This window comes from Phyllostomus discolor, chromosome 3 (assembly GCF_004126475.2).
Source record: "Phyllostomus discolor isolate MPI-MPIP mPhyDis1 chromosome 3, mPhyDis1.pri.v3, whole genome shotgun sequence".
Taxonomy (NCBI): Eukaryota; Metazoa; Chordata; class Mammalia; order Chiroptera; family Phyllostomidae; genus Phyllostomus; species Phyllostomus discolor.
In genome coordinates, this window is record NC_040905.2 from 33,787,334 (window position 1) to 33,813,293 (window position 25,960).

Below are 25,960 nucleotides of genomic sequence, written 5' to 3' on the forward strand. Positions count from 1 at the left end.
CAGGCTTGTCACAGTTGGCTCCAGTTGCCACAGGGCTCTCTTTCTCTCTTCCTCTTGTCCACTCTCTCCCAGCCTCTCTGCTTCTCCCTCTTGGGTGAAATATCACTGCGAGGGAGAAGCCCCCTCCTCCCTGGAGGTTCCCAGAGGCCCAGCTCCGTATCCCTGTCAAGTTTGCAGCCTACCTGATGGCACTGCCGCTGTCTGTCCCGTTCCAAACTGTGTGCTCACCGCTCCAGCGGATGGGGTCCACTGCAGGGACTCAGCTAGCTGCTGAGTGAAGAAACAGGCGAAGGGGGAGGATGGCGGAGCGGAGTAGGAAATCCCCAGCTCCCCTCCACCAGCGGTCCTAGACTCGTACATTGGGGCTTTAGAGCAGTGCCTGTGGGCTCTTCAGGCTGTTCTTCACTGAGATGAGTTTGAGATCCTGGTTGTAGATGTCAGGCCGCCTCTGGATGACATTCAGAAAAAGAACAGGTGGGTAAGATACTTTGTGTACACCTTGTCACAATGTTTCAGAGACCGCTGTCAGCATAATCCTGTGTATTTGTGGCAAAGTCATTGCTGCTGCTCAGGTGTCAGCGACGTGTGGCTGAGGGTGTGTCGTTCCTCATTGTTCTCCACCTTCCAGGTCCCACTCTGAAGACTCATTTTGCTTTTCACCAAACAGCGTTCTGTCAGCCACACGTTTTACCATTATCTACTGCGTTGTAGGGTAGAGTTTCCACAGAGTGAATTGGCCCATCTACTGCCTCCCAAATCAGTAAATAAATGGATTCAGCAATGACTGAGACACCGAGAGTGCTCAGAAATCATGTAAATTCTGGTTAAGATAAGCCAGTAAGGAGACCTGCACTTACCTGCTAGCATTTGCTGCTGGGAAAGGGCCATTGCAAGTCTGTGGATTAATGACCAGTCCATCTGTCATTTAACTGCAGATTTTGCAAGGAGCTTAAGCATCTCTTTGGACAGAAAACAATGCAGTAAGATCTGAAAGCCATGAATAATTATAGTGCTGGATAGTCACATGGTGACCCGTTACTCCTGAAATTGTGAAGTGGTTTTGTATCACCTGGGTTTTTGGGTGCTTCCCGCTGGAGCGCATGGACGTGAGCTCATTCCCACTTCCAGCTATGAAGTTCCCTCTTTTCTGAACTCCCCCTACTCGTGTCAGTGAGCACTGACTTCCTGGAGAGCAGGCCGGCTTCTTGTACACTTTGGAACCGAGTCCTGGGAGGGCAGAGGCTGGGAGTGCACCCTCCACTGGCCTGATCCCCAGAGAGGATTACCAGGAGGGCTGAGTCCAGGGAGACTCCCTCTCACCGGACCTGCAGTTGGTGGCCCTGCATGGAATTTACCCAGAAGTGGACAGTCTTTGGAGTCCTTATCAGAATGCCTGAGTTTTGATTCAAAAAAAAAAGAAAAGAAAAGAAAAGAAAAGCAGCAGACACCTTGGTTGGTCTCCACCCGGATCCTGAGTTAGGTGTGGCCCTTCTAGAGCAGGGAATCCCACACTTTGTATGCTCCTGACCACTCCTAGTTGACATCCCGGCCCTTGGCTTCAGTGCCCCCCACCCCCATGCACACAGACCAGGCCTGACATGTCCCTCCTGTCCCCCTGACCTGCCAGACTCCTGGGCCCTGCCAGCCGTGCCCACCGCACCCCCTCTGCTGCCCCTTGTGTCTGGTGACTCCATGCCTGAGACTCCAGAACAAGGAGCAGCTCTTTATCTAGCACCTCCTGTGACGCCAGCTGTCTTCCAGGGGTGTGGAGGGATAGGTAAATGGGAGGTGACCTGGCCTGAAGCTGGTGTTCTCGAGGGGTAATAAAACCCCAGGGAAACATGGGATGGAGGATTTCCAGGGCAGCGTGTGTCCCGTGGGAGAACAGAGACAGCCTCGCCCTCCCTGGACACCCGGCGGCTGAGGCTCCAAGTGGACACCAGGTCGCAGGTCTCTGACCACCTGGGAGTCTGGTGGCGATGATGCCTCTGTTGGCACAGTTGTAGCCCAGTGGGATCCAGGACATGCCCAGTGTCCTTGTGCTGGTCACTCAGTGCTGCTGTGGGAGGGGGTGAGTGGAGGGTCAGGTGCTGTGTCCCCATGTCCCAGGTGAGGAGACAGGCCCAAGGCCAGTGCTGTCCCAAGTCCCGGGCAGCGAGGGCTACCTCAGTGCAGGCATCCGACATGACTGTCAGGGCACTGGCCTTCTCTTCTGACTCACCGACTCTAATTTATGGAGGACGCACACGTAAAGCTGGACTGTGGCTAATGCTGAGGGTGGGAAGGGAGATTCAAGGTTGGAAAAAACTTGTCTTTTCAGTTTTTATGCTCTTCTGTCCTGATGTGTGGATTTTCGACATTCATGTATGTTTTATATGTGTGTGTATATGCACACACACACATCATGTACACACAGAAGTATATACACTTATTTACACATTTTGTACACACACATACCCTGGAGTATATATACACACTCATACGCAGTACATACATACACACAGAAGCATATACAGGCACACATATACACAGAAGTATACTCATACACACTCACATGCATTATACATACACAAGTATATGCATGCAGCTTTGTTCTACAACCTCTTTAATCTCTTAGTTCTGAGCAAAGCACAGTCAATCTTATTTCTCATTTTAAAAAAATCAGGATTTCGTCCCTAAAACAGTCACTCAAAAGTGTGCTGCAGGAGCTGGACAGCCTGCCCACCCCGCCAGGCCCACAGGCCTCAAGGCTCCAGGAGGGCCTGTCCCCGATGATGGAAACCATCTGAGGAGGTGTCCTGGGCTCCCCTTCCCGGGTGAGTCTGAGCAAGGCTCCCACAAAACCTTGCTCCACAAAGCCCCACCCCTGCCCCGCCCACCTGCCCCAAAGACCCACAGCCTTCTGACAGCCCTGCTCCCCTGTCCCCCTGCCCCTGGGACTGTCAGCCGACACAGCAGGGCGAGGTGCCACCCTTCCCGGAGCAGCCCTGGGAATAGCCCCCTGGATCCCCTGGAGCTCCCCTGGGTTTGTGGGGGTGGGTTAAGGCGGCCTGGCCTGGCCTTGCCTGAGCCGTGTTTCTAACATTGCTGGTGTTCCGTAAGCGCGTAGTCTAGCTGGGAAGGGCAGTGTTTTGAAAACGAGCCCCGAGGAAAGCATGTGTTTGGAAATAACACGTTGATTGTGACCATAGTGTTTGTCCTTCTCGAGCCCAAGTTGCTGTGCAGCTCCCGGGGCCGTGTCCGTTACACTCCACCCACAAGTGAAAACATGCGGCATTTGTCTTTCTCTGGCGGACTTATCTCACTCAGCATAATGCTCTCCTAGTTTATCCGTGCCGTCACAGAAGGTGAGATTGCCTTCTTTTCTGCGGCTGCGTAGAATTCCCTTGTGTGAATGTGCCACAGTTTTTTCATCCACTCGTGGATACGGAGAACAGACGGACAGCTGTCACAGGGGAGGGGAGTTGGAGGCTGGATGGAAAAGGTGAAGGGGTTAAACAAAAACAAGCAAAAAACTTCATAGCTATGACAGTGCTGAATACCAGAGGGAAAGGAGTGGGGGAAGTGTTGAAGAGGGTGAAGGGGGGACAAATGGTGATGGAAGGAGACTTGACTTTGGGTGGTGAGCATACAATACCATATGCAAATGATGTATTACAGAATTGTACACTTGAATCCTATATAATTTTATTAACCAGTGTTACCCCAATAAATTCAATTAAAAAAAAAAGCTAGTGCCTTGTTCCTTGGCATTAGGTCCATGTTGTAGTCTTGTGAGCTTAGGTGCTCTGGGAGCTGAAATGCTTAAATGCCGCTGTTACGTGGCCACGTGGCGCTGGGCCTCCCATCTTCCTTCAGGCACACTGTGCTGGGCTCGGGTGCTTTTGGTGGCAGGCCGCAAGCTGCCGCAGACTGAGCCGGCCAGAGCCGCTGGCCGCCCTGTGTTGGGGCCTCCCGCGGTGCCCGTGGGGCCGCAGCTGTTTTCCGCTTAAGAGTCATATTTCCATCTCGGAGCTAGAGGAGTGATTTTCCCTAAAAAATTATTTGCCATGTGCACACTTTTTAAAGAACATTTCACAATTTTACTTTCTTTTTTTTAAAGATTTTATTTATTTATTTTTAGAGAGGGGAGGGAGAGAGAGAAACATCAATGTGTGGTTGCTGGGGCTCATGGCCTGCAACTCAGGCATGTGCCCTGACTGGGAATCGAACCTGTGACACTTTGGTTTGCAGCTCCCACTCAATCCACTGAGCTACACCAGCCAGGGCTCAATTTTACTCTTTCAAACCCCTAGGATGACGACACAGAGCCGAGCCTCTCCTGCAGTGTCTCACACAGGGCCCCTAAGATCTGGAGGTCGAGGACCAACACTGGACCCCCAGTGGGGCCTACTGCTCTGTGGCCTCCCCAGGAGCCTGAGCTGCTCAGAAGTGACCTTGGTGCCCAAGACAGCTGGAATGCCAACGAGCTGAGGGCCTGGTATAGGTCAGGCACTGAATGCCCATTCTTGGAGTGAGGGTCTCACATCTTAGCCCATTTACTCTCCCTGGCTCCCCCTGGGAGATGAGATTCTACAGGAACTGAGGAGTAGGAGGAGAAGTGAGAAGACAGGAAGAGCATTCAGGGGAGGGGAGGGCACCCAAGATGTCATTGTCCTGAAGCAAGAATGGGATGTCAGTGTCCCACATGGCTGTCCTGCCTGGTCCCTCACCCCTCCAACCCTTTCCACAGGCCCAGCCCTCCAGCCCCAGAGCCTTTGCTCTGGCCTTCCCCCTGTAAGACCCTTCAAGTGCTCCCCCTGCACTTCCTCAGCCTTTGCTTGAACCCCACTGGTCATCATAGAGACCGTTCTCAACTCCCCTGCAGAAAAGACGCTCACCCCAGGTGTGCCTGCCTTACCCAGACACCTACTGTCTGCTCGTTTGTGCCGTTCCCCCACCCTCCTCTGTCTTGTGGCCCAGCCTCAGCCAGTGAGCACTGTGGTTGGTGTCTGCATCATAGTTTTCCTTGGAGACCTGAGTCTGTGTGACAGGTGGCTGCTGATGTCCCCAAAAATCTACTTCCCCGGCCCTCAGGTGGAGGCTTTTGTGATCATCTCCTGATGCATGTCCTTGGGCCAAAGACTCTTGAGCATGGACTGCATGCTCTGCCTGGCCGCCTCGGTCCCCAGTGCTATGATCTCTGCTCCCTTCACCTGGAGGCACCCCGTGCTGCCCACTGTGTTGACCACGTTTCGCTCACAAGCTAGGTGGCGGGCCCCACTGCCTCGGACTGTCTCCCGGGTCCCGGCACTAGGGGCATGCCATGCTGGGCCTGTGAAGCCACCAGTGCTGATGTCGGAGCCAGACCTTGCAGACCTGAGCCAGGCAAGGTCGGCCAACACGAAGGCTCTGGCCTTCTGGCTGGAACCCTCGGGTGCTGGCTAAAGGGCCGGGTGGGCGGGCAGGCAAGGACTGTCTGCTGATGGTGGGTTTCCATGGGGGGTTCCTGGGTTTAAGTGTCATCTTGAGGGTTCCTTAGGCCCAGGGGTGCTGACCCATGAAGAACTGTGCGAACCTCTGTTGCTGCCTCACAAAACCCACCATCACCCTCAGTGCATCCTCGAGAATGGTCAGTGTGGCCATCCAGGAAGATCAGTTTGCCACTGGGGCGAGGGACAGACTTGTGAACTCAGAAGGAATTACTGAAATGCACCCACTTTGCAGGAGCCTCCAGACTGGGCAGTGAGTGCTAAGGTTTGAGTCGAGAGCTCTTGAAAAGTAATGGTGGGGATGGCGAGGATGTTGGGGCTGGCTGAGGGTTTGAAAGACAAAAATAGCTGTTGTAGAAAAGCTACATTTAATTTTAGATGCGAGCGGGGTAGCTAAGAAGAAATAGCACGCATGTTGCAGTAAGCATGGGCTCAGGAAGGAGTTTCCAGGTGGCACAGGTAATCCTAAGTCGCACAGGTGTACCCAAGCCTCAGAGCGGAATACAGTTGACATCTGGGGCTGGGAAGACAGTCCACATTCACATATTAGTAAGAAAAAGGCGAATGAGTCCCTGCAAGTTCAGGCAAGTCACCAAAGAAGCCCAGGTACCCAGTACACACAACGTGTTGTTCCCACTAAAGCTGCCCCTCGGCCGTGACCTGCGCTCCCTGGCCCCCCACCAGCCACTCCCACCCCAGCCCCCACGCTGACACCTCGGCCCTCTAGCCACCTTCGAGTTTGTCTGTTTGTACAGAGGAAGCTGTTTCTTCAGGGCAGTGGTGTGTGAGACAAGATGAAACTGACCTCCACTATTCAGATACTCAGAGCACGTTCTCTTTGTTTCACTTTTGCTTTGAAGTGCTCTTTTAGAATCAGTGTGAAGATGACTGTGTGTATTCTGTGCTGAATGCGGCGTCGTCGGGTGAGGGCCCGCAGTGACCCGTACCTGACCGCGTTGGTGTGTGGAGGCTGGGGACGAGCACGGAGGCAGACTTCTCCCGGGTGGGCAGGCGGGCTGCTGGGTTTGCGTCGGTGCCACGTCGGGCCCAGGGCTGGGCCTCGGACGCTCTTTCCAGGCTCCGCTCCAGGCTTCTGTGGCTGGCGGTGGCGTTTTCTAAGGAAAGTGCTTGACTGTGCCCGCTGATGGGACTTCTGTGAGGATTGCTGTGCTTTTCCTAAGTTATCTTTTCTGTAAAAGGAAAAATAAAGTGGGACGTCTCTTTTCTCTCGCTGCATCCGGAGAAAGTGGTCCCAGCAGACTTGAACGTGTCTCCGTGGCCCTGCAGACCCCTTCCCGCCAGGCAGGCGGAGGTGCGGGGGCCAGACAGCTCACGGCGTCAGATGTTGGCTTCCCAATTTTAGAGTATTCTGTCTGTGCTAAATCAGGATTCTCAAAAATAACGGGCTCTTTTTTTTTTTTTTTAATAAGTAACAGTAAAAAATAAGATTAATTCCCTGGGCAAGGTTTTTCTGTTTATCTCACACTGCCCCGGAGATCTTTCTGTGGAACGTAGGTACTGCACCTCCAGTGTGTCCCTCACGGCACGAGCTTGGAGGTGACGAAGGCCAGCCTCCCAGGGTATGTGTGAGGAGCACACGAGACCCAGCCTCAGGAGCCGCCGCTCCAACGACTTCTGAACCCTGAAGCACAATTCGTTCCAGAGATAAGCCCTTGTCCTCCCACGCCCAGGCTCCAGCTGATCTGGCCTCATTCACAGCTCCCGTCACAGCAGTGCCCCACCCAGCTTTGGTGAAGGGTTAGTGCACCTGCCTGGCTCAGTTCCTCCTCCCCTCTGCAGGGCTGCTGGGGTGCCTCGTGTGGTAAGAGAACAGAGAGAGGCCAGTGTTTCCAGCAGAGGTTGGGCAGGGGGATCTGGGGTCAGAGGGTGACTCGGCAGCTGTGCAGATCTCTGAGCACCAAGGGGTGGGGTCTGGCAGTGTGTGGAGGGCCAGGGGGGAGCTGCCATGTTCCACCTTGTAGGAGGGGGGTGGTCTTGGGTTCTGGACTTGTTTTGGAGGTGGAGCCAGTAGGAATTGGTAAGAAAGAGAGGTGGCAAATACGATTCCAACATGTGTGCCTACTGCCCAAACCGGACCTGAGGGGCAGAGTCACCCTCTAAGCAGGAAAGGCCAGACGTGAACAGGCCGGTGAGGCTCCGTTTGGGTGGTGGTCCTGTGTGGCTGTGGGTGGCCATTTGTGCTGTTGGCAATACGTGTCTGGAGCCCTGGGCAGCAGACCGGGCTGGGGTGCCACATCAGAGGCATCGTCCCTGAGTCGGGCCAGCATCCAAGGGTGGGAGGTGCACGGAGGAAGGACTAGGTGCTGGCCTGGGGGCTTCTCCCTCAGGGCACCCTCCTCTTGTCTTTTCCTTGAACCTTGGCTTTTGCTCTGACCAGCTGGCGGACCTTGGAAAGTGCTTCGCTGGGCCTCAGTTTCCCCACCTGTTCACGTGTATACCCACTGTATCTTCTCTCTGGGACAGGGACCACACCCTGCATTCCCCAGCAGCATAGTCCCTGCCTCCCCCTCTAGCAGCTGCCCCTGCCTGTCGGCATCTCGCTCAGCCCTGCCCTGCCCTTGGTGCACAGGCTGCCCCTCGGGGAGATCAACCACTTAGGGCAGTTGATTTGTGTGTTATGTTGTTCCTGGCACTGCTCCTCTGTGGCCTCACAGGGCCTGTGCTCTGAGACGCGTGCCTTGAGCTGGGGAGCAGTTTCCTTCAGCTCCTGCCTGCACGTGGGGCCCTGTGGGCTGGGAGCAGGATGGGAACTCCTGGCCTCTGGCGCTTGCCCTCTGGTGGCACAGCAGGTCAGCCCCAGCACCGCTGTGCCCCAGGGTCTCGTGTTCGTGTTTGCTGTGGCACCCCCATTAGTCCAGGCTCCCCCGTCCCCCAGGCCCCACGCCTGTTAGTGGTTCGTCTACCTCCTGTATGCTGAACTAGGCCTGCCATCTTTGACAAATGCTTCATTCAGATGTAAATTCATCTAAGTCACCGTAGATATGAGTCCCCTTTTGTCCCTTGCTAAGACATGAGAAACTAATCGCCACCTTGGGACCTGTCCTCCTTGCCTCCTGTAACTCGTAGCTCCTCCCTCACACAGGTGGTCTTCAGCTCACCTGCCCACGTGAGCAGCTCCTGGGGAGCTGGGCCGGGCTGCCAGCTGGCAGGTGCACACACGTAGGCCCTGCCCGAGTTCTCACCCGCAGCACCCGGGCTGCAGTGTCGCCCTCACAGAGTTCAGTGGGAGACCCGCCCCGAGCAGCGGTCGTCTCCAGAACCGGCGGGAGGTTGCGTTCAGCCTCCTCGTGGGCGGTGCTGCAGAGCTCTGGCCACAGGGCATCTGGGGGCCGACGCCTCGGATGGTCACATTTGTTTTCCCTCCGCACCCCTGCCCTCCCAGAACCTCCGCAGTTACTGAGAGTAGACGGCGCCCCCACCCTGTGTGAGCGCAGTCTCCCTACTTCTGTCACCGTGGGCTTCAGGAACTTGGAGGAGGGAGACGAGGTGCGGGATGTGTCTGCAGTGCGTGTCTCTCTGTGGCCAGCAGGCACTGTTGTGCACGGAGGTGCCTACGTGTTCCATGGAGAGCGCGTCTCTTCAGGGTGCCTGCTGAATGCGCCCTTCGGAAGGGCGGTTCCTTGCTTCTTCCGCAGCGAAGCACACTGGCGTGGAATGCACCTTCAGGAGCGCTTTCCCCGTAAGCTGCCCGCCATCGTGCTGACTAGTGATGGGGGCCACTGACCCCGAGTGTCCGGACATCCACCGTGTTCTTGGAGCTGCCCGCGCCCTCTCCCCTTGGAGCAGCCACCTCCTGCCCTTGTGCTCTCCTGGCTGCAGGTGTTGCTGGAATCTTCCACGGCTGACTGGGGTCCCTCAGTGTGGTGTCACTCCAGTGTGCACGCTTGGAGGGCACAGAGCATTGCAGTGCCCTGGCTGGCCTGCCCACTGAGTGACACCAGGGAGCGTTTCACTGCAGTGACCCCACCTGGCACAGGGACAGCGTGGGTGGAGACAAAGGGGACCCCCATGCTGTAGAGACCCTTGCTTCCTAACCAGCATCTCAGTGGTTCCTTGTTGGTTATCGAGCATGAGGCACTTGGACCGACATGCATGTAGACAGTGCTAGTGACTTCAGTGGCCTGGGAGCCAGTGCTGGGTGTGCCCGAGCCAGGCGTTGTAGCCACAGGTGCCTCGGAGATCCGGACTGGCGGGTCAGGTGAACTCACTGAGAACGGGTGGCGAGAACTGTCACTCTCATACTCCTTGTCATGGCAAATCTCGGTCGTTTTCCAAATGTATTAGCTTGGGCTGTCCTAGCAAAGTACCACGGATGGCAGCTGAAGTGACAGAATTTATTTTTCCCAGTCCTGGTGACTGGGCGTGTGAGGTCCTTGGCATGCAGAGGACCCTGGCACGCGTGTGTGTGCATGTGCACGTGTGCCTGTGATGACGGACTCTGTGGTAAGCCTGTATGAAGCCCAGTCGTAGCATAGATCGTAAGCGACACTCAGACTGCTCCTTCTGTGGCGTGGGCTCCCGTGTCTGGGGCATTCGCCTGGAGCCTGGAGCCTCAGGTCCTGCGGGTGTTTAGAGGCCAAGGGCAGCCCACACACTCCTCCCTGCACCTGGGCGTTTCACCGCCCGGAGTTCTCTGCTGGGGGCCTTGGATGGAATGTGTGGGTTGAAATGAAGTACGCGGGTTGGGATGGGTGATCCACCTTCAGATCTAGTCTAAATCGGCCACTCAGTAACACAACCGTGCTGTGGCCGTGTATGTCAGTGTTATTCCTGCTACACCCCTTTTTAATGGGATAGTTTATCACAACTGGTTTTCAGTAGTTAAGTAACTCAGCCAGGGCTCGTAAGTGTAGATCCTTGTAGGATTGTGTTACAAGCCCTCATCCAGCTCACGAGAAGGGTGACTACCTGGCACTTGGGACGGTGGCTGGGACTCCTGTTAGTAACGGGAGGGCCGCAGCTGTCGCCAGCATCTCAGGAGGGACGCAGATCCCTGCACCACTAGCCTTTTCCTTTTCCTTCCCCGTCCACAGCGTTCTCCCCAACACACCGCTGCTTCTGCCTCCTTCGAGACTGGCCCCCAGTGCCTGGAACGCCAGCCACTCATCACCAGGGAGCAAGGTCCTCCCACTCTGGGACCAGCGCCCCAGTCGGCCCGTGCTAGTGCCATCTGCCAGATGCTGCCCCGCCTCCCTGGGGAGAAGGGCCACTGTGAGAGGGGCGCTGGTGGGAACAGGCCCCGGAGGACCTTCCCCAGGTGAAGGTATCTGTGTCCGTCTCCAGCACAGAGCTTGTTTGGAGTGTGGGCCGTCCCCTGACCTCCCTCCCTGGGGCATCCCTTCGCCCTGCATCCTCCTGACGGAGAACAAATACTAGGACTCAGTCAAGCCGCAGGCTCACCCTCTGGGCCAGCCAAGGAAGGCAGCGCAGCCGCCTCAGGGGACAATCACCACGTCCAGCCTGGTCACTAATTACAGGGCACGCTGGGTATTCGGCCAGAGCTGCCTGGAAACAGCACAATGGCTCCGTTTCCGTCAGACATTTCTCATTCTGTGTGTTTTCAGTCCAGGCAGGATTTCCTGGGGATTCCTTTCTAGGGCTACCCTCTCTTTGCTCAGCCCCACCAGAGCTATGTACGTCCACGTGGCTGTCGTGGCTGCTCTGTCACCTGGTCAGCCTGGGGAGGTAAGGCCCATGGCCTGTTTGCATCAGGGCGGGGGAGCAGTGAGGACGCAGGGAGGCTGGAGGCGCCTGGCGTCTGGGATGGACGCAGGCGACGGAGCCTGTGAGGTGGACCAGAAGGTGCGGGAGGACAGGAGGGCACAACCGGGGGGCAGCCTACTCTCAGAACAAGTGACCAGAGCCCACAGAAGATTCTGGAAGGAGCTACCTTTCAAGCCCTGCTCTTCCTGGGGATGGTTTCTGCCTCCCGGGGTCAAGGCTGAGCCTGGCAGAGAGCACACAGGCCATGTGCTTGGGCGAGGTGAGGGCAGAGCCCCCTGCACCCTGTGGAGTGCAGTTTACACAGCACTGTATATATATTTATAAATATTTAAACATGTGTATTTATAAATATATACATATTTAACACACACACCCCCCCCAGTAGAACAACCCCCTCCCCCGTCCCCCAGGTGAGGCTGTTCCCCCAGAGTCTACGTTGTGTCCCCACCCACCCACCCCTCATCTCATTGGAGGCTTGTCTGTTTGCCGAGGTCAGCTGGTTCTCACTTAGAGACCAGGACTGTGCCCTTTATGATGCATACGGGAGCGGGAGCACTAATGCATCATCTGAGGTTCACACGTCACGTCCTGCACGGAGTGGCCAAGTGAACCCATGGCCGCTGACCAGCCTACAGGAGCCTGCGTTGCTAATTAACCAAACGGCTTGGACAGGAGTGCTCCAGCCCGAATCAGGGTGCCGGGCAGGCACGGGTCCCCTGACCAGGTCTGGCCAGCTTCTGCCTGTTTGTCCAGAAGGAATGTAGCGCTGCCTCCCCTGCAGTCCACAGATGCATTGGGGCGGGCAGTGGTGGAAACCACGTGCTCTTTCTGGAACCCCATTGTAACGGAGGGAAATTGTAGCGCACCCCACCATTCTTTTGACATTGTTTCTGTAAGTGGGGACTCGGACTAACATGTAGCTTATAGATGAACAGCGTGTTGTATTTGAATCCTGGGAAAACCAACTTTAAAAGAGAAAGACTCTGACCTTCAGGCATCCCAGCTCGGGGTGGGTCCCGGATGACTAAGCCAGGCTGACGCACACGGGACCATCACTTGCCCTGTGGGTATGGGCTCTGCTCGTCCGTACATAGAGAACTTTCCAACCCCCTCCTTGATCTCTTTGTTCTGTCCCCTTCCCTTCCTTGTGAAAACCTCTGCCTCCACTGAGGTGGGAGATGGGCTTTGAGATGTGAGTCCCCCCTCTTCCCGGTTGGTGGCACCTGAAAATAAACCTCTTCTTCACATCGACACCTGCCTCTCGAGTCTGGGCTTTTGCAGCAGCAGACAGCGGACCTGTGGTGTGGTTGCACCGTGAGATACAGCTGTGGTGGTCCATGGTTGGCAGCAGGAACCATCCTGGAAACAGAACAGCCTGCACAGCTGGGCGTGGTGCAGGCATCGCACCTCCGAGTGTGCGGACTTTCTCAGATTTCCGGTTTCTGTGCCTGGTCACTCCGTCTGCAGCACCGGCACCGGACAGACAGTGCTTTATGGGAACACACAGTAAACTCTCCAGTAACTTGATTTCTCTGCAAATTGAGAAGGGAGGGCCAGCTGTCAGTTTTAACAGCAGAGCAGATATGCTGAGCTCCCAGCCGGCACCCCAACAGCGAGGGCAGCCTCGGGGGAGGGGGCAGTGAGGAGGGCGTGGGAAAGGGGGGGCGGGGTCACATCTCCGGAACAGGAGGGGAGTGTCACCTACAGACTTGTATCCTCTTTTTCCCTCTGCAACAGAATTATAAAGTAATCCCAAAGGATGGAAATGGACACATTTTAAACTTAAGTGTTAAAAATCAAGGAAAGGCTACAAACTTGTAAGATTAAATTAAAGAGGTACTTAGAGAAAGTTATGTGTTCTCATTGTGAATATTGGGAAACAAAATATTTCTGAAATTAATGCTCCAGGCTTTTACTGCAAGATGTGAAATAGACTGTTAGGACTCAGAGCAGGAGAGACTCTTGCAAGAGCCAGGATCCATGTGACTGCATAGGGCCCCGTGGAGCCCAGGGACACATCAAACTGGGTCTGCAAGCAGATCAGCAAAACAGAAGAAGATCTGGGCTGAGGAGTCGGGGAAGGCGCTGGTGTGTCAACAGTGAAACTGCAGATCGGGACTGGTGGAAAGTCACAGCGGACGGCATCGGCAGCCTCGCGGTGTTCTGAAGTCACGTGCACCACACGGGGAGGTTCGGTCGGGGAGGAACACTCTGAGGACTTCCGGAGATTTCCCCACTGACAAAAGCGCTGAGGTGAAGTCAAGAAAAAAGAGACATCTTGATAAACACTGGTCTTAGATACGTTGAGGCAGCAATCAGAAATCTCTGTAGAAATTTATCTAAAGATACGTGTCTTTTATCTTTGTCTTTTGTCCAGCAGCTGGCTGGCATCCTAACGTCCTTCCTGCAGCACCCGCCCAGAGGAGGCAGCACGGGAGGGGCCTGGGGTCAGATCACCTGGGATTCGGAGGTGACTCAGCCTCAGGGGCGCGGTCACAGGCAGACCCAGGGACTCCTGTTAGAAAAGAAACCCTACTGTTTCCAGCACTGTAGCCAGAATTTCAGCATGACACGAGCTATGAGCACATCACTGATGGTGAGTGAGGACAGGCCCGGGATGACCCGCCGGATGCAGGGGAGACCTGTGAGGAAGTCCAGCACCCAGTCATGGTTTAAAGCGAAACACGGCCCTCAGAGGGCCGGGAGCGGGAGGTGCGTCCACCAGTGAAAGACATTTACTGGCGGCCTGGAGCCAGCGCCCACTGAGCAGGAAGGAGCCTTGCCACCAATGCCAGCAGGGCAGCAGGTCTGCTGTGGCTGCTTCTGTTCCACCTCACACTGAAACCGGAGCCTCCAGCTGGCCGTCGGCACCCTGCCCCTGAAACCGGAGGAGCAAAGCGCCATTAAACATTGCCATCATTAGCAAAACGCGGTTATCAGATCTGCGCCGTCCAACAGGCAGCCTCGGCCCCAAGTGGCTTTGGAGCACTTGAAACGTGGCGAGTGTACGTTGGGACTCCCTGTAAGCCTCAGACTCGCAGTGGATCTCCAAGACCTGGAAAATGGGTGGGCGCTCTCCTAATTTTTGTGTGGAGTACACACTGACGTGATCTTTCAGGTATATCGGGTTAAATAAACTATATATTAATTTCATCACGTGTATTTTTTTTAAACGTGGCCACTGGAAAATTGAAAATTGCGCACGTCTGGCATGTATATCGTGTGGAGCAGCGCTGGCCTTGGTCGGGAGCCCGAGGGACTCGGCGGAGCCCAGAGGAGCAGCCCGCGGGCGCTCAGCTGCGGGTGACAGAGACCCACCCAGCAGATGCCGTGGAGAGGGGCCCTTTAGACCTGTTGGGTTGAGACCTCACCAGAGCCCTTCTCCTGTGTCTTGTCTTCTCCGCATCAGACCCACATATTTGAAATTACTGGAAATAAGCACTGCATCTGGGCATCCTAAAGCCTTTGTCAGTGTTTAAATCTCTCATCCTCTCCCGGTCCACGTGTGACTGAGCACCTGAGTGCCGGCTGGTGCAGCGCCAGAGCACCGCTTTGTGCATGGACGGGCTTGTGTTCCAGTGACGGCCGCTGGTCCCCCCGGGACTCTCCCCAACCGGACCACTCTGCCGAACCCGTGTGTCCCTCTCTCCCACCGAGTGTTGGCACTGTCCCCTCACCTGTGGGGCCTGCCCTTCTCCATGGAGCCCCCACCTGCCTTCCACTGTCCCCCAGCGAGACTCATGGTGGCACGTTCTCTGCTGGGCTCCCTTGGGCTGGAAAGCCACCCAGATTCTCTGGTCCTCCTCGCAGTCCAGTCTTGCCAGCCCCGTACCTGCCATCTTGCCACTTCACAGATGCCAGCTCAGTGCCACAAAAGTATTCTCATGTCACATAAGGCCCAGCTTCGGGGCTGCCTGAGGGCATGGGCATCGGGCCAGAGGGCTTTGACTCCAGGAGAGAGAGCGCCATCCCACTCCTCAGCTGACTCTTGGGGGTGACTTGAGGATAGAATGGGGAGGGGGGCCGCTGCTCCCCTCCCCCAGCCACTTGTGAGAGAGCCGCACCCTGGCCGGGGCAGGGGCAGGGGCAGCCCCAGCTCCTGGGCCGCTTCCACAGGAGGAGTCAGAGGAGGGGGTCCCGGGTGGCTGTGCTCCTGGAATGACCCCAGTCTGTCTCCCCAGATCGCAGTCATGACGCTGACGCTCTTCCCCATCCGGCTGCTGCTCGCTGCCTTCATGATGCTGCTCGCCTGGCCCTTCGCGCTCGTCGCTTCCCTGGGACCCGCAGAGAGGGACCCGGAGCAGCCCCTGGCCCTGTGGCGGAAGTAAGTCCTCGCCCGTGATGCTCCGATGTGGGGGGTCACAGGGCCGTTTCTTCCTCGTTACAGCTCCCGACCCCCAGTGCGGCCCAGTCCGTCCTCCCCTCCCCGAGGCAGTGAGCGCCAGGGCTGTGCTCTCCCAGCGGGGACACTGCTGCCCCGGTGGAGTCGTCCTTTGAGGCCGGCAGCTCCCTCCCCGCCACACCCCTGCCAAGGTCTCCAGCTTCTGACCAGGCCTACTGAGCCGCATGACTGCTATTTCCACGTCTTGAGCACAGAGACCCCTCGTTTTCCGTGTTTCCCAGGCCCCCACGTGCCAGCTGGCGTGTGTCCCACCTGCCGCCCCCGGTCCGGTGTCTGCAGGGGCGAGTGCTCCTCCTTGCTTTGGAGACCTGGGTGCCTCCTTGTCTGTGTGTTGTGAATACTAGAAACCCCGGTGCTCTGGAGGTGGACATGTGAACACGTGTCAGCCGAAGACCCAGCGTGGACCTCAAAAAGTTAAATCAGTCACTGTGTTTTCCCGTTGATTTAAGTGCCTAAAGCTGCTGTGTCAGAACAGCCTGGGGATTTTGGTATCTCTAGTGTCTTAAAAGACATTATTTCTGTTGAGGACTCAAGTACTGACAACCCTTCCATGTCTTGGCATCTGCAGTTAGTCATAAGGAGCCTTGAATGGTTTGCTCAGAAGTAGACGCATTGTTAGCTCAGTGGACGGAGTCCACCAAAGGACCCACAGGCCCAGTCTGGCTGTGGCTCATTTTTTGTAAATAAAGGTTTATTGGGACACAGCCACGCCCACTCGTTTATGTGCTGTCCAGGCTGCAGTCATGCACACCCGGGCAGTGGTGACAGAGGCCACCCGGCCCACAGAGCTTCATGCACGTGCCACCCAGCCAGTACAGGTTGAGTGGGCAAGCTCATCCTCTGTTCTCTGGAACGTGTCGGAGCCGCAGGCGCACTGAGGCCCAGGGGAGGGTGTGGGAACTGGCCCCTGTCCTGAGTGTGGGTTCTCCTGACACCACGTGGTCAGATAGCAGTTACACGCGGGGCCAAGGTCCGAGGGTGTGCTGAGCTGTTGTTGAGCGTGCTGTGGCCTGGCCTAGGGACAGTTCAGGTGTCCAGGGGACCCTTCACACGGGGTCTTCATGCACCCGTCCTCATGGTAGTTCATTTCTTAGACCATTCTCGGCTTCAAATGGTCCACAGTCTCCCTCCCTCCCTGGGAGGTCTGAAGGCGGGCTGTGGCCATCTTCCCACTCTGTCCCAAGCGTGGTGCGTGGCCTGGGTGTGCTGGACGGCAGTTCCCAAGTGAAAGAGTGAGTGGGTGGGTAAGTGAGTGGTGGAGTGGGGCAGGGGGCGGGGTGGGGGGGGGAGAGGGAGTGAGTGAGCGCATGCTGCGGGGCCTGGTGCCCCCGAGGCCCCTGCGGCGCTGGGGCGGCACTGCTGAGCCTGCACGGTTCTCCTTTCGGGCTTTTTAGTTTCCCTTGGAAGATCACGTTTTTTGCAAGTAGTGTTTTTTTTTAATGCTATTACTGTAAAATATATATTTAGTATCAAATACATAATGGAGCAAAATAAGTCTAGACCAAATAGGAATCAGGACTTCCATTTTGGAAGGTTGAGAACCGTAGCTAGAAAGCAGAGATTTTGTAGTTTTTGACATATTACAAGTGATCTGATTAAAAGTTTGGGATTTTAGTAATGGCAGGAAAATCACACTTCCTGGCACTTTCTGTGTAAGTTCTTGTTTCCTCTGCTCTGTCCTTAGGCAGTGCTCCCTCTGGCTCCACCCTCCCCTCCCGCTGCAGATTCTGTCTTTTCCAAACAGACGCCTCTGGTCTGGTTTCCATTCCTTAGACCGGCTCCAGGAAGCCTTTCCTGTCTGTGAATAACTCATTTGGCCTCATTGGCAGATGAGTGGGCCGCAGCAAACAGGGTCCATAGCCCTGCCTCACAGATGCCTCGTGTGTACGCCCCCTGCGTGTGGAGAGCCCACACAAGGAGGCACAGGGTGTCTTCAGCTTCACGAGCACTCTGGGCATATAGGTCCACAGAGACTGTGTGTCATTCTGTGTGTGTGTGTGTGTGTGTGTGTGCGCATGCATATTTGTGTGCATGTGTGTGTGCATGTGTGGACGCGTGTACATGTGTGTTCACACACTACAAGTGTGTGGGTGTGTACACACGTGTGTGCACTTGTGTGTGCATGTGTGTTTTGTGGGTATGCACACATGTGTACAGGTGCTCAGGGTGCACACGTTGCCCCGCGTTGAATTCCTGCAGCACAGCCCTCAGGGTCTCCGTGCAGCAGTATTACGGGAAACTCGCTAATGCCAGGCCCTGGTGGTGCCCAGGGGAGAGCGAACACCACACACGGAACTCCTCAGAGGGAGACACAGTGACAGAGGGGCCAAGTGTGGGACCAGGGGAGTCAAGAGGAAACGGGCTTTAAAGTGATGGGGTTCAGAGCATATGCACTTGTGCCCGTGCACACAACACAGAGCATCAGTGTGCAGTCGGCGGGGGAGGAGGGTCCCTTCCTGCTGCGCACAGCTTTTCGCTTCTGAGCAGACCGACGTTAGATCAGGGAGCATTTTTCTGAATGTGAGTTAGTGTCATCCAGAAGTTCCTGAAATAAAAATCTTAGGCTTCTTAATGAAGAAGGAAGGACACACTTTTGCAAAAGGCACTCTAAGTTACTTTTCAAACACACAGTATTGTGAAAACTGTAGCATCATCTTGCAAAACCCGACCAGCAGACTGACACCAGAGCCAGGCCAGGCCAGTCAGACCCATGGCGATGGTCGGTCTCGGTGCCGACCCTTTGGATGCTTGTGGGGAAGGAGCGTGTCTTAGTCCTCTCAGGCCGCCTTCACCTAGAGCCACCAGCTGGGAGACTGAACAACGGACACTTCGACTGGATTCCAGAAGTCAGAGGCCAGGGGGCCGGCCTGGCCGGGTCCCCAGGGAGGGCCTCTTCCTGGCTGCAGGTGCCCCCTTCTCGCTGGGTCCTCACAGGACTGAGTGCTCTGATCTCGCTTTCTCCTCTTACAAGGACACTGGTCCTGTCAGAGTAGAGCCCCTCCCTATGACTACGTTTAACCTTATTTCCAAACACAGTTATACTGGGGATTAAAGCTTCAGCATAGGAGTCTGGGGGACATGATTCAGTCCTGAGTGCTTCATGTGGGCACTCTGCTCTCAGGTCCGAGTCCATCTTCATGACAACTCCCGGTGCCGTGTGTCCACTGGAGGCTGGAGCCTGGACTTGAACTTACTTTTACTTTTCCTCTGCTCTCCTGGAAGCCTCCTCCACCCCAGGGTCTCAGCTTAGGATTGCCCCAGAGAGGCCCAGCAGCCCCCACATGTGCAGCCCAGCGCGGCCACCATGCCTGCTGCCGAGGGACCGTCCCTGCCACAGCCAGCCAGGCCCAGCATTGAGCTTGAAGCTCCTTGCGGCTCCAGGACGTGGCCTAAGACTTATGCTCTTCATCCTCAACTGCCAATGCTTTACTCCCTGGGGTGGTCTCATCAATGCACAGGCCAGCTGTCCCCTCTCCCATGGTCCAGGTGCTCCCCTTTATAGCAAAACCATTTGAAATATGCAGACCAGTAGTCTATAAGACCATGTGGACCTTAAGATCCAGGTGGACTGGGCTCTTGCTCCATTCCTCACATGCCTGCGTATTTAGGGACCAACACCCCAGCAGTCAACCCCAGGGCTCAGTGTCAGGACACTCCCTCCATCCGGACACACTGTCTCTTCAGTGTCCAGTCATCCCCTCACCTCTGTGGCCCTTTCCCTGATGTGGGCCCGTCATGTCCTGCTGGCTGCGTCCACCTCTCCCCGACCTCGGCTGCAGTGAGTCCCTGTGCCCTCCTGGTGAGCTCCTCTAGGTCAGGAGGTCTGCAACTCTCCACAGGCCAGTGACTCCCAGGCTCCTTCCTCCGTCCCAGACCTCTCCTCAGCCCACCTGAGAGCTTACCTGTATGTTGGTGGCCTCCAATTCAATGGCCCAAACAGTGCTTCCAGGCTTCCATCTCCCCACCTGTTCCAGCCACAGCCTCACCTCCATCCGTGGAACTTCATATTGTCCGTGGCCAGGCCAGGCCCAGGAGTTACTGGGACCTTCCCTCTTTCACACATGTCTTTCCCACCACTGGGAAATGTGGTGGTTCCACCTCCAGACTGCACTTGACCCTCCACTTGGTCCCACTGTCTCTGGCCCAAGTGCCAGTGTAGCCTGTCAGCTGCTCTCCTGCTTCTCCGTGTCAACACAGCAGTCAAGGCTCCTCTACAAATGGAGTCAGAGCGTGGCTCACCTCTGCCTCAGCCCTGCAGGAGCTCTGTGTCCCAGAACCCCAGAGTAAAACTCTCCTTCCCGTCAGCACCTGCAAGGCTCTTGTGATCTGTCATCCCTCCCGCCGTCTCCCTTCTCCTCCCTCCCTCTCCTCCGCCACACTCCTGTCTTTTCAGCGCTCTCATGCACTCCCGCCCCAGGACCTTTGCACAGGCTGTTCTCTCCCTTTGATGTGCTTCACCCAGATACGTGCAGGGTTAGCTCATTACTGTATGTCTGTGCTCAGGTGTTTTCCCTCTGCTGTTCCTGACCCTCCTGACTTTACTTTCCTTTCATTTGTGTTGTTTCACGGACAATACCTCATTCTGATTTACTCCATGATTCACTAATTTTTTTAAAAACTCACTTCCCACCCTAGAGAGTGAACCGCAGGCGGGCAGGGCTTTCTGCCTGGGTTCCCTGGTGTGCCCTCATGCCTGGCAGAGAGTGGGTGCTCAGTAGATGTTGCATGAATGGAGGGAGTAGTGAGGGAGAGCGGGTGGTAGAAGGCAACTCTGCGGCCCACCCTTACAGGTCCCACTCTGCAGTTTCTGCTCCCTAGTTTGTCTCCTGTAGGCACTGTGACCCCAAGGAAAGACCTGTTACTTGGTCTGTTGAGGACAGACCCCCAGCTGCATGGTGGATGCAGCTAGGTGCACCATCTCACATTGCAGTGCCACCTTGTGGTGAGTTAGTACAGGCGCCCGTCATGGTCTTGGTGGTGGGCGTTCCTTTCCCACACCCTGTGATTGTCCAGGTTATGTGCACACTAGCTGGCTTTGTGTTTGAACTTTCCTTCCTTGAACTTTTTTTTTTTATTTTGCAGGAGTTTGACCTTTTGTTTTGCCTCTTAACAAAAGCACAGTGAGCCCTGAGTGTAGACCTCATGCTCACCACTGCTGCTGGGACCCTGCTCTCCTCCTAGCATGTGTCACTCAGCTCCTGTCTGCCGCCCTCTTGGGCACCGCCTGCTGTTTCCTGGGCTTGGTGCTGTTGCTTTTTCTTGTTGTTTTTTTGTCCAAGACTTTCTGGTGTGTCGGGTTCTTTTCTTAGAAGGAGGACATACAAGGAGAACTGGGACATGTTCCGTGTCTGCTAATATCTGTGATCTCCCTCTCCCTGCCCAATTGATGGATAGTTTGGGAATAGAATTAGAGGTTCCAAACCTTCCCTGGCTGGTGTGGCTCAGTGGATTGAGCACCAGCCCACAAACCAAAGGATCACCTGTTCGATTCCCAGTCAGGGCACGTGCCTAAGTTGCAGGCCAGGGCCTCAATTGTGGGCACACAGGAGGCAACCACACGTTGATGTTTCTCTCCCTCTCTTTATTCCCCCCTTCCTCTCTGTCTAAAAATAAATAAAATCTTTAAACATTTTTTTTGAAAGGTTCCAAATCTTACGTCCTCAGAGCTCTGCAGATGTGGGTCTGCTGCCTGTGCCTCCTGCAGCGCTGATGCTGGGATGCCTGTGTTCCCCACTGGGAGGTCTGGGAGTCTTTTTGTCCTTTGTCACTTCAACGAGTCTTGAAGGAAATTTCTAAGTGTGAGACTTTTTAACACATTCCTTCTGCTCAGCACCTTGACAGGGTGTGAAGACGTATGTCTTCATTCAGCTCAGAGAAACTCTGCTCCTCTTGCCTGTGGTCTGTGCCGCTTCCCGCCTTTTTTCTGCTCGTTCTGGGAGATTCCCTGCTCTGTGTTCTCCAGACTTTCTCATGAGTTGGTCATTTCTGCAGCAAGACCATCGATTTTCAAGAGTGTTTTCGTGTTCCCTGCACTTTTCAGAGGGCCTCATTCTTGACCTTCTGTAACAGCACTGATGACAGAGTGAGTTTTTCACCCCCTCCCCCTTCCGAGCCAGCGCTGTGGATCTCTTTGGCTCAGAGTCTGTCCCCTGTCACATGGCTGGGTCTGCCCGGATCTCAGATTCTAAGCTGTCCCCATGTGTGATGGATGGAGGGTGGAGGGTGGGGTAGAAGGTGGAGGTCCCTGCCCTTGTGTGGGTAGATCTGTGTCCTGACTCATGTTCCCCTGGAAAAGCTGGGGCACCTTGGGCCCGTCACCGCGGGCTGAGCCTTAGTGTGAGTGGCGCTGGGCCCCAGCGTCGAGCAGTGAGGGGGCTGTGCCCCGAGACCAGCATCCACGCAGCCTTCTGCACTTGAGTGGGGACGGAATTCCTCTAAGACCTTCGGAGAATTGTCAGGTCACACCCCCCCCCCATATTTTCATGTGGGCTGTTTGAGCTTTGATCTGAGGTGGGGGGGGGTGTCCTTCATAGAAAGATTGAGATTTGATCTCCACTTTTTAAACACAGCTCTCCTCTTCCTTCTGCCTCCAAACCTGCCTTCCCAGGACAGGTCCTGTTCCCACGGCAGCTTCCTCCACAGCCCTGTCTCTTCCTCCTCATGCGTCACTGGGCGTCGGTCAGCTTTCGTGTCTGTGCTCGTGGCTGCCGTGAACAATAGTGTGCACTTCACACGTGCGGTGGGGCAAACAGTTCCAAGTGTTCCCCTGCACAGCCCCACTGGCTCGGGCGGTGAAGCTTCGCTCTCGGTCCCTGGCATCCCCGTGTGCAGCCTCCGTCACTGCTCACCACAGACAGAGGTATTCCCAGCGGCTTCTGAGGGTCCCGTGCTCTTCTGGCAACCGGCGACTGCTCGGAGCAGTCAGGTCTCATCTTCTGGAATTTTCTTGAGGGTTTTCAAGCCTCTTGGGAGGTCAGTCCAGTGGGGCTTGAGGCTCTGGTGTTTCCACAGTGACTTTGCCCAGTTTGACCACCCAGGTGACCCAGCCGTCGGGTGAGATGTGGCTCCTTGTGAAGCTGACTCCCTCACCCCGGCAGCTGGCGCGCGTGCAGCCCCGGGACACACTTGCCGGGACACTTGCTGATGTGCGGCTTCAGTGACACATTGAATAGTGATCTCATTGCTCATTGCCAGAGGTTACCACGCAAGGGAATGCACAGACTTAAATGCCAAAATCCTTGTATATTAAAAAAATAAATAGGAAATAAATTCAGTTGATCTAGGCTGGTTTTTATTTTATCTTCCACTTTTATTATTTATCTAGTTACATCCAGAAAATGTTTGTTTTAATAATACGACATCTGATTCTGGGACCCTCAGACAACCTATGGGAGATAAGATTGGGGAGCTTATACGCAGGCCTTTGCTGCTAACCTCAGCTCTGGGTCATAGTTTAATACATACATTAGGTGTTCTAGTGATTTATCACTTCAAATGTATTTACATACTTAGAATGCTAGTAGATATCTTTCTGACCTTGAAGGTATCAGTTCTATAATTTGGCCCCTGTTGTATATTCCTGGGTCATATGTTATTTTAAAGTTTCTGAGTGATGCAGGAGAGCTGGCCCTCAATTTTCCTGAATTCCTGAACAAATGAATGAAGAAGACCTCCCACTGCACATTTAAATAAAGGGAACAGTACCTTGTCCCCCTTTTAAGGACATTAACAGTTGTTGCAAATATGAGTTGGCCCCGATAAGTAAGCAAGGTCAGCACTGAGACCCCAGGGCTGGTCTCCGTGTGACTGGCCCCTTGTGATTGGCGTGTGCCTAACAAGGTGGGCGGGGCCGGGACCCGCTGCCTGGCCTCCTTTGACTTGCCCATTCTGTTGCAGGGTCGTGGACTTCCTGCTCAAGGCCATCATGCGTACCATGTGGTTCTTCGGCGGCTTCCACTGGGTGGCCGTGAAGGGGCAGCAGGCCTTGCCCACCGAGGCGGCCATCCTCACCCTGGCACCCCACTCCTCCTACTTCGACGCCATTCCCGTCACCATGACCATGTCCTCCATTGTGATGAAGGCGGAGAGCAGAGACATTCCCATATGGGGAAGTGAGTAAGACCCCTCCCCACCCGCTGCTCAGTGCCGGTCACTCCCACGTGGAACAGGCACTGGGTCTTGTGTCCCTGTTTTTTGTTTTTTTTTTCCTTCTTTGAGATCTCCTCTGTAATAGCAATTGTTGTGCTTTTTATTTTTTACTAGCACACTATTGCCCTCAAATATAACTCACTGAAATACTTCTTCAAGTTCCATCACAGAGGACTCCGTACAGAAAGGAGTCTAGGAACAGCCCCATAGCTGCAGCCCAGTGCCCTAGTTACTGTGCCATAAACCCAGGCGTGTGAGCGTCCTCGGGCTGCATGACAGATTACCAGGACTGGTGGCTTAAAACAACAGAAATGTGTGCCCTCGCTCTGGAGCCAGAAGCCTCCTCATCCTGAGGTGTCTCAGGGCTGAGCTCCCTAGGGGACGCCAGGACGGGGAGGGTCCTCCTTGCCTCTCCCAGCTCCTCGGGCTCCAGGCGTCCCTGGGCTTGCGGCTGAGTCACTCCAGCCTCTGTCTCCATTGCCCCACGGCCCCTCCCTGCGTCTGTGTCTCTGCGTGTCTTATAAAGACACTCGCCATTGGATAATCCAGGGAGATCTCCCTTCAGGATCCTCACCTAATCACATCTGCAAAGACCCTTTCTTTACAATGTTCTGGGGGTTAGGACGTGGACATGCCTTTTGGGGGTCACCACTGAGCACAGTTACCGTCACTGTGGGAACTGTAAGTAACCCAGGGCCCTGGACGTGGTCTGCTCACGTCCCAGGTGAAAACACGCCCAGCCTGGCCCAGCCCAGGCCAGCCGGAGCGCTGTCCATGGTGCCCCTGGGAGGGCTGGCCAGCCTGTGCCAGGTTCTCAGCTGTCTGGGTCTTTCTCCAGCCGCCCCACCCCAGCCCTGCCTCTGCTCTCGTCCTCGCCCACCAGCCTCTCTGCCCTTAAACGTCCCTTGGGTTCCGGAGCAGGGCTGGTCAAGGCAGAGGCAGGCGATGCTGGGGCAACCGGACGGATGCGGGAACAGGGGCATCCACTGGCCCCTGCTCATCCACCTGCTCTGAGTTCCCACGGGGCACCTGACAACATTAGGGCTCATCTGACAGTTGTATTGGAGACTGCTGGGTAGATTTCATTTTGATAAGACGGACATTTGGAGGAAAGGTCCAGTGCATTGCTGCTGTTAGCAAAATAGGCACTGCCAATGTCGACTTGATTGAGTGTGGGCCAGGTGGCATCTCTCCAGGCTGTGGTCACAAAGGGTCACAACAGGGCAGCTCTTAAACAACAGGTGTTCATTACTCACAGCTCTGGAGGCTGGACATTCAAGCTCAGGGTCTGATCTGGACTGGAGAGGACCCTCCCGTGGGTGGCAGGGAGCAGTTTTGTCACCCCTCCCCCACTTTCTCGCTGGCTTCCAGCAGTCAGGAGTCCACGCCGTGGGGTCGGGCGCGGATCCTCGCCCAGCCTGTAGTGCAGCCCTTGGGACACAGGGGGTCCCGCCTGTCGTCCAGCCTGCTGGGGCGGAGGCAGTACACCCCGACGTGACGCCTCGCCCTCTCTTGCAGCTCTGATAAAGTACATCCGGCCGGTCTTCGTGTCCCGGTCAGACCAGGACTCCCGCAGGAGGACTGTGGAGGAGATCAGGAGACGGGCGCAGTCGAAGGGCAAGTGGCCGCAGGTAACACTCACATCCAAGTGGGCTTATTCCAAAAGACTAAACTTAAAGATTGGGGGATGGGATGGGGAAGAAAGGAAAGGGCCAGAAGTTGCCTTCCCTGGGGGCTGGGTGTGTTTAGTTTCCTTTAGTTGTGATGAGTGTGCAAATCTAAGAATCTGCTACATAGGTACTTTTGGTTCTGAAATTTTAAAATTTAAAGAAATAAGGAGAAACCATTCAGATCTGCATCTCATGTTCCCCCGATCATCAATCTTTATTAGCAACAAACCTTTTTATGAGTTCGGAGTCAGAAAGAGCTGCTAACCTGCCTGAGGTCGGCGTGGCCTGGTGTCTGAGGGGTGCGGGGCCTGCGGAAAAGAAGCCCGAGCTGCTCCTGGGCAGCCCGGGCCGCGCTGCCTGTCGTGTGTCCGCCTCCTGCCCCAGGCCAGGAGGCGCTGGCCTCGGCTGGTGGCAGCTGGGGGTGGGTTTGACCCCTGCTGCACTTTTCTTCTTTTCAATCGAGCCGACGTGGAGAAGCTGGAAATCCCACGGGACTCTGGGTCCTGGCTTCTCAGGAAACACTG

General features: G+C 55.5%; 1 protein-coding gene across 1 annotated transcript in view; it reads left to right on the forward strand.

The window, feature by feature from the left end:
- The window catches only part of LPCAT1 (lysophosphatidylcholine acyltransferase 1), a 41,129-nt gene that overhangs the window by 2,043 nt on the left and 13,126 nt on the right, over positions 1–25,960 (forward strand). Inside the window, exons 2-4 of the mRNA XM_028516567.2 lie at positions 15,398–15,540; positions 23,515–23,729; positions 25,285–25,397. Of these exons, the coding sequence (XP_028372368.1) occupies positions 15,398–15,540; positions 23,515–23,729; positions 25,285–25,397 (471 nt within the window). The remainder of the gene's footprint in view (positions 1–15,397; positions 15,541–23,514; positions 23,730–25,284; positions 25,398–25,960) is intronic.